At 40.0% G+C, this 7,883-nt stretch overlaps 1 protein-coding gene across 1 annotated transcript in view; it reads left to right on the plus strand.

Annotated features, from left to right (window-relative positions):
* Nucleotides 1-7,883, plus strand: part of UGGT2 (UDP-glucose glycoprotein glucosyltransferase 2) — a gene marked incomplete at its 5' end in the record, with an annotated part of 150,340 nt that overhangs the window by 86,269 nt on the left and 56,188 nt on the right. Inside the window, 2 exons of the mRNA XM_006879624.1 lie at nucleotides 527-622; nucleotides 5,902-6,004. Coding sequence (XP_006879686.1) covers nucleotides 527-622; nucleotides 5,902-6,004 — 199 coding nt within the window. The remainder of the gene's footprint in view (nucleotides 1-526; nucleotides 623-5,901; nucleotides 6,005-7,883) is intronic.

Consider the following 7,883-nt stretch of genomic DNA (forward strand, 5'->3'; position numbering starts at 1 on the left):
TTCAAAATATTTAGAATGTTAACTGGTTGGAGGCAATTTTTTTGGTCTTTTTTATTGTTCTCTCTCCAGGATATAGTTTTGTGCCTTATTAAACTCTCAGTAAGTATTTGTTAAATTAATAAATAAATGACATGTTTAATAATCATAAATGGTGAAGAGCATCCCATTGGTTTCCAGTGTGTTTTGCAAAATGATTAGAACACATGGCTTGTAAGGCATCAGATACTTAGCAACTCTTTATTGACTTGAATGACACACCAGATGTTTTTACTTTTTTTTAGGTCACTACTTTAAATGTTTAAAAAGTATGTCAGTGATAAAAAAATACAAGAGTATTTCTAAAACAGTAGTTAAACAATTTCTATTTCAGTGACAAGTTTGGAAGAAAAGTCCATTTAAGTTAAATTTGTCTGTTGGCAAAAAGAATTTGTTGTCATAAAATTCATTTTGTGATAGTAATCATAACAAAATATAAAATTTTTTTCTTCCCCCTAAAACTCACCCTTTTTTCTTCTTCTTCATTTAGCATGAGTGACCTCATTATGAAAGTCGACGCCCTTATTTCCTCTTTGCCTGAACGTGTATCTCAGTACGATGTCACATTTCCTAAAGAGAATCACAGGTGAGAATGAATGTCTGTTTTCTGTCCCTGAATGCTATATACTTAAGAGTTACCATTTGTATTAAGGATATGTTGTTCTGTGCCGTCAAGTCTGAACTGACTCATAGCAGAACCCCCAGCAGGTTTTCAGAGACGCAAACAGCAGAGGAGGAGATTGTCAGAGACACAAACAGCAGAGGGGGAGATTGTCAGAGACAGTATATAGAATAGGAGCAGATTGTCAGAGACAGTATATAGAATAGGAGGAGGTTGTCAGAGACAGTATATAGAATAGGAGGAGATTGTCAGAGACAGTATATAGAATAGGAGGAGATTGTCAGAGACAGTATATAGAATAGGAGGAGGTTGTCAGAGACGCATACAGCAGAGGAGGAGCTTGTCAGAGACAGTATATAGGAGGAGATTTCCCATCCTTCTTCTGATGAACAGCTGTTGGATTCTGACTGCCTGCCTTGTGGTTTCAGTGCGGCTCCTTAACCACGAGACCACCAGTGCTCTCTATTCCTAATGTAGAAAAATGAGCGTAAACGTTCCCGCCGTTTGAGTCAGTTCTGATTCAAATGCTATGTAACAACAAGGAGAATGGTGTTGCGTTCATAGTCAAAAAGACTATCCTGAAGTGCAGTGCTCTGATAGACGCGCTAGTACGGCCAATAGCCACACACACACCTATTTGTTGTTGCTGTAGGTACCATCAAGTCAAAACCGACTTATAGCTGAGCCTCCAGTGTCTTTTCAAAGACAGGAAAGCATATGGGAGGAGATTGTTCATCTTTTTCAGCAGAATCACTAGTGAATTCAAACCATAAGCCTTTGATAGGTCTTTGAAACCCGCACAACTCCTTACCACGAGGCCGCCAGAGCTCTCTCCCATACCTACTAGCCTTTTTTCACAGGTGAGGAAGCTCATAAGCAGTCTCTGTAAAGCTCTTGACTTCTTACATAGACGTTTGAAGTCCATAGGTCGGACAGTGAGAAAGCAAAGATGGTTGTGAAGAGACAGGGATCAAGGGCAGCATGGAAGCCACAAGCCTGAGCTGAAATCCAAGAACCGAGTGAGGCCCACATTAGCTTTTCATTGCCTCTGCCCTTGGTGTATAGTACTTTTCCTACAGAAGATGGGAGCCCTCTGTTAGGAAGCTAAAGACATGGACCAAGACTCACAGAAACTAGGATGTTCTGAGGGAAGGTAGAACAATTCTAGATGAAGCTGTTGCCTTATACTAACAAGGTGATTCAGCAGGCAGATACTAAAATGCGGGAGCTCTGGGCTGATTGTTCCCTCCATTCAGCCTTGTGTATCCCCATGTGACTCCTCGTGGCTAGCCCAAACCAGGCACTTACAGGAAAGTGAATCTAGGAAATGTCATTTGTCCTAGCCAAGTTGGGAGATTTTAAAGCCACTGCATAGACAAAAGGGAATTATTGCCACAGTGTTGTGACATTTATGTCTCTAGATTGGCCTGGTGGTAAGGAGGTGCATTTGCCAACCCCAAAACACACAGTTTGAATCCACCAGCTGCTCTGCAGGAGAAAGATCGGCAGGCCTGCCTTTAGCGATCTCCCGCCTCTGAAAACCACTGGAGAGTCAGCTATGAGTCATTCCAGCTCAGACGGTACTTACCGACAACTAAGAAGCATGGCAGTGGGGAGTGATAGTGTACTTGTACTCAAGAAGACCTTTTCCAGATGAGTCCTGAGGAGTGGTGCAGTGACTGATAGGATGCTAGCCATACGCGTACGAGGAAGACCTGCTAATACCATTGTTCAAATCTGTGCATCAACAACTGCAGCCAAAGAGGATTCCTCCCAACCTTTGCAGTCCAAAATTGACAGAACGTACAGTCAAGATGGATTAATAATAATTGGTGACTGGAATCAAAGAAAAGGGACTAGTATTTCAAAGTTACTGACTTAGTGACAGAAATGAGGCTTAAGATTGACTTTTTAAACTTTGTACACCCAGTGATTATTCATTGCAGATACCTTAAAAACACAAATGGCACCTGTACACACAGGGCCTCATCTGATCGATTGCACAGGAATCTGATTGACTACATGTGTGGAATGAATTATCGGAGAAGCTCAAATCAGCAGTCACAACTGAGCCAGGTGCTGACGTTAGAACAGACCATCAATGACACATGCGCAGATTAAAACTGAAGCCAAAGATAATGAGAACAAGTCCAAAAGAACCAAAATATAACTAGTTGTGAGGATGGCCGAGTGATCTAAGGCGTCAGACTCAAGTTTGACTTTCTCTAACTGAGGATTCTTGTCTCCAGTGGAGGCATGGGGTCGAAGCCCACTTATGAAAAAATACAGCTTTGAGTCTATTCCACTTACATTTAAAACCATCTCAGAAATAAATTTGTGGCATTAAAGTGATTGAAGACCAAATGAGTTACAGGATAACAAAGAATATCATCCATAAAGAAGGCAAAAGGTTATTTCAAAGACAAGGGAAAGAAAAAACCAAATTAGATGTCAGAAAAAAGACTGAAAAATCATATAGACTGTCAAGAAGCCAAAATAAAAGGAAGAAATGCTGAAGTACAAAAGCTGAAGGGAAGATTTCAAAAGGCGACTCGAGAAGACAAAGCAAAGTGTACAACAAAATGTGCACAGACCTGGAATTAGAAACTAAAAAGAGACAAACTCAGCTTAGCGTTTCACAAGGTGATAAAAGCCACAAAACTAATCCAAGCCTTGAGATGTGGTAGTCCTGGGAGATCCTGCATGAAAAATCTTGAATGATCCAGAAAACATCAAGAGAAGATTGAGGGAATACACAGAGTACCAAAGAGAATTGATTGACATTGAACATTTTCAGAAAGTACCATATGAATAAGAGCCACTGAAAACAGAGGTTGAAGTTCAAGCTGCACTAAAGGCATTAGCAAAATGTAAGGCCCAGGAATTGATTGGGATACTCATTGATATGTTTCAGTAAACAGATGTGGCCCTGGATGTGTCCACCAGGCTCTGCATGGCCAGGTGGCTAGAAGAGATCCATACTCGTTTCCTTTCCCAAAAGAGGTGATCCGAGGTAATATGGAAATTGTTAAACAATATCATTATATCCAATACAAGTAAAATATTGCTGAAAACGATTAGAACACCACTACATCGACAGAGAACTTCCAGAAATTCCAGAAAAGGTCATGGCACTGGGAATATCATTACCAATGTCAGATAGATCTTGGCTGAAAGCAGAAAATACCAGAAGGATTTATGGTTTCCTGTTTATGCAGAGGCATTTGACTGTGTAGATCATAACAAATTATGACTTCACTGTGTGTGACAGTCTCACTGTCTCTTACTCACATACCCGGATTATCTCCTTACTGTGTCAGTCGATCTCATCTGGGGTCTTCCTCTTCTGCACTCGCTGTTGTTCCACCCTTCCAAGCATGATGTCCTTCTCCAAGGACTGGTCCCTTCTGGCCTTGTGCCCAAAATAGATGAGAAGGAGCCTCAAAATCCTTGCCTCCAAAGAACAACTTGGTTTCACCATCTCCACGACAGACCTATTATTTTTTCTTGGCAGTCCAAGGTATGTTCAGTTCTCTTCTCCATCACCACAGCTCAAAGGTTTTGATTCTTCTTCTGTCACCGTTAGTCATTGTCCAGCTCTCTGATGCATAGCAAGTAATTGCCAAGACCTTAGGCCCTAGACTGACATCATTCCATCCATTTTCAAAGTAGCAGGCCTTCCAAAACCCTGTGCACAAAATAGCACACTTCAATTAGACTAGCACATACAGAACCTGCGGCTGAGCTCTTTGGGAAACACAGAGGAGGAGGAACAACTCTCACAGACACCAGTGATTGGAACGTGGATTGTGAGAAGCATGACTGTAGGAAAATTGGATATTGCTAAGGAAGAAATGGAATGCATACATTTTGAAGTCATGGGTATTGGCAAAATGGGACATTTTAAATCAGGTGACCATATGATCTGTTATGCTGGAAATTAAAAAGTAAGGGGAAAAATGGGGTTGCATTCATAGCTAAAAAGGCCATTTCCAGATCCATCTTAAAATAGTGTTGTAAGCAACAGGATAATATCCGTATGCATACAAGGAAGTCCTTCAAAGTCATTTAAATATATGCACCAATGACCAGGCCAAAGAGGAAGACGTAGATCATTTCTACCACCTTTAGCATTCAGAAATCGGACAAACATGCAACCAAGATGCATTAATAATAATGGGTGACTGGAATACAAAAGTTGGAAAAAAGAAGAAGGTTTAGTAGTCAGAAAACATGGACTTGGTGACAGAAACAGGGCTGGAAGTAGAATGATAGAATTTTGTGCAGTCAATGATTTTTTTATTACAGATACCTTTTATAAGGAACACAGATGATGACTGTACACATAGACACTTTGAATATGTGTAATTAATTGTATTACCGTTAGATACCAAACAAGCTATAGTAAAAACCCAGGGCAGTGTAGAGACCCTAGGGTAGGGTAGGGTAGGATAGGATAGGGTCGGGTCAGCTCCATTGTTGATAGCATCATTGTGTGTTGTTATTGCACCTTACAGGAAGTTTAATAAAGGGAGCCCTGGTGGCTCAGTGGCAAGGAGTTGCATTGCCAACCAAAAGGTATGTGGTTCAAGTTCAGCAGATGCTCTGTGGGAGAAGAACGAGCATTCTCCTCATGTGTGATTTACAGCCTCTGAAAACCCACTGGAGGTTCAGCCATGAGTCCTGACTCAGTGACATATAACAGCAAGTTTAATAAAATCCAACCCCCAGGTGACTGATTGTCTTTCTCTTCTATGACCCGGTTGGATTCGAACCACTGGTGCTTTGGTGAGCAGTGCAGCATGTAACATATCATGCCAGCAAGGGATCCTTGAGTTGTGTTCAAGTATGACCTGAATACACTAATTTTATCATTCTCAAATTTGACCAAATATATTCACCTACCTATAAAAAGAATCATTGATTCCCTTTAAATTATCTTATATGGTCCATGATAAGATATGTGGGTTGATTTTCAGAATGTTCAGGTAATTGTATTGAGTGTGTGTGCATTTGTTTTCAAAGTACTGTTTTGGGTTATTGATATGATCATACTTTGATTTTCTGTGACTTTTACCAGTTTTTGTAAGTATAACTTAGTTAGACTCAAACTTTCATCCTCCTGTGGTAAGTCGCCTTAACATTGTGTTGATTCTTTGAGAAAGAAAGCAGTTTATAAAGATGTGCACAGCTAATGAAGTCATTCCTATATCCCCTGTAATCTTACTTTCTGTTTTCCCCAGTGTTATAAAGATAAATCCGAAAGAAAATGATACGTTCTTTGACGTGGTTGCTGTTGCTGACCCCCTGACGAGAGAAACACAGAAAATGGCCCAGCTTTTAGTTGTAAGAGAATATAAACGGAATAGTCTCATTTTACTGTTTATAATGAGTCTTTTTAAGCCTGCTTTTAAAAAATAATTAAATCTTACCATATCCTTATTCTGTACTTTGTCCAGTATTTTAAATACGTTGTTATATTTCCTTGTAGAAAATGACATTACATAGTTCTGCACAGGGTATTATAACAGTACAGTGTTAAGTATCTTTCTCAAGGTTTGAAAAGTACCTCTTGGAGAAGTTAAACTCCTCACTCACATTTAAATTTAAGGAACTGTAGATAAAGTTAACCTTCAGCGTCAAGCTGAAAGCTTGGGAAACATATGGGAGTTGTGTCACGTTGATTTGCCACTCTCACTGAGGACAAAGTAACTGCCTTCCATACCGTTCAGGTTTCCTCATCTGGCAGTCCACGTGTGTAAACCATCCCTAGTTGGAAAGCCTCATCCTGGGGACCTCATGTGTCTTCTGTTTCGTTCAGTAATCTCTGTGTGAAGCAGCTTCTATCTTATGCTGTGGTCCAGCTCCTCCCACCCTCTCTGTATTTCTGCCAGTCAGAAGGGAAGGACAGAACACCGCTGCTGGACACGTTCATGCAGTCCCTGCTGGACCTGCCCAAAAGAAGCTGGAAATGATACTCTTAAACTGAATTGCCTTGAGCCTTGGAAAAACCTGAAAGCCTTAAAAAAAATCCGTAAAAAAGAGTTAACTGTTAGCAGACAACCTGGAAATTATACTCTTAAACTGAATTGCCTTGAGCCTTGCAAAAGCCTGAAAGCCTTAAAAAAAATCCGTAAAAAAGAGTTAACTGTTAGCAGACAGCATTCTCTCAAAGGATGTCTTAGTGCTCACCATTTTACTGAGAAATTCTAGGGTTGAAAAAAACATTAATTTAGCTTTCAGTAGTTAAATTTGGAAAGCTGGATAGTTTTGCTAGTGATGTTCTAAATTTGGGGGAACTGTCTTTTTTCCATTGTTCTAAATTATTAACGGATGTTCTTTTTTTTTTCATCTTCAGAAATTAAGCCTATTCTTTGAGGGCTGGCTTACCTTTTTAAAGCAAAAAAACAATTCCATATTAATTGTGCTCAATGGTATCAGTGGTCATGCTGTGTGTACGGATGTGTATTCCTTTAAAATGTTAACATTCACTTCTCTCAATACTTGGCTTGTACTGCAAAAGCTCTCCAGTTTTAAATACATCTGTCATCTTGGATGACACTTGGTACACCTTTGTGAGTCTGGGCAGTGTCACGGATGAGGAGGGCACACTTAATTCCATAGCTGATTACCTTTCCCATGTTTCTTTTAGCCTTTGTTTATTTTCAGATAGGAGCTTATTGTTCAGAAAACAGCAATTATCATCATATCTGTAAGGAGAGAGAGAAATACAATGCTTTGTAGTATGCAAATTCCCTATTTTTCTAGAGTGTTATTATTCAGATAGACAGTACTGCCTACATATGAAAACCTTTTATAAAGGTAGAATTTAGAAATAAATATGGAATTATTAGATTCCAGTTTACAACAGTCAGTAGTAACAGCCCCTCCGGTAAATTTTCAGAGAATGTAAATCACAGGGGAAGACATTGCCCAGCTCTCTCCTGCAGAGCAGGTGACAGATTCAGACTGCTTTTGCTTTGGTAACACAACTCCTAGCGGAATCTGCAGTAAGAAAGGAATAGTATCTCATTTAACACATGGCAAAACCAAGGCCTTCTTAGTAGCAAATACGAGTAGTAAGTAATGTTTGTTGTTATGTGCCGTCGAGTTGCTTGCAACTCAGTGACCCTATGCACAACAGCCCTAAACTCTGCTCTGTCCTGTGCCAATCACACTGTCTCTGATACACCCATCCCAATTACCCCAGTCACTGAATCAATCC

Source organism: Elephantulus edwardii, unplaced genomic scaffold (assembly GCF_000299155.1).
Source record: "Elephantulus edwardii isolate Elephantulus edwardi_28Jun2011 unplaced genomic scaffold, EleEdw1.0 scaffold00004, whole genome shotgun sequence".
Taxonomy (NCBI): Eukaryota; Metazoa; Chordata; class Mammalia; order Macroscelidea; family Macroscelididae; genus Elephantulus; species Elephantulus edwardii.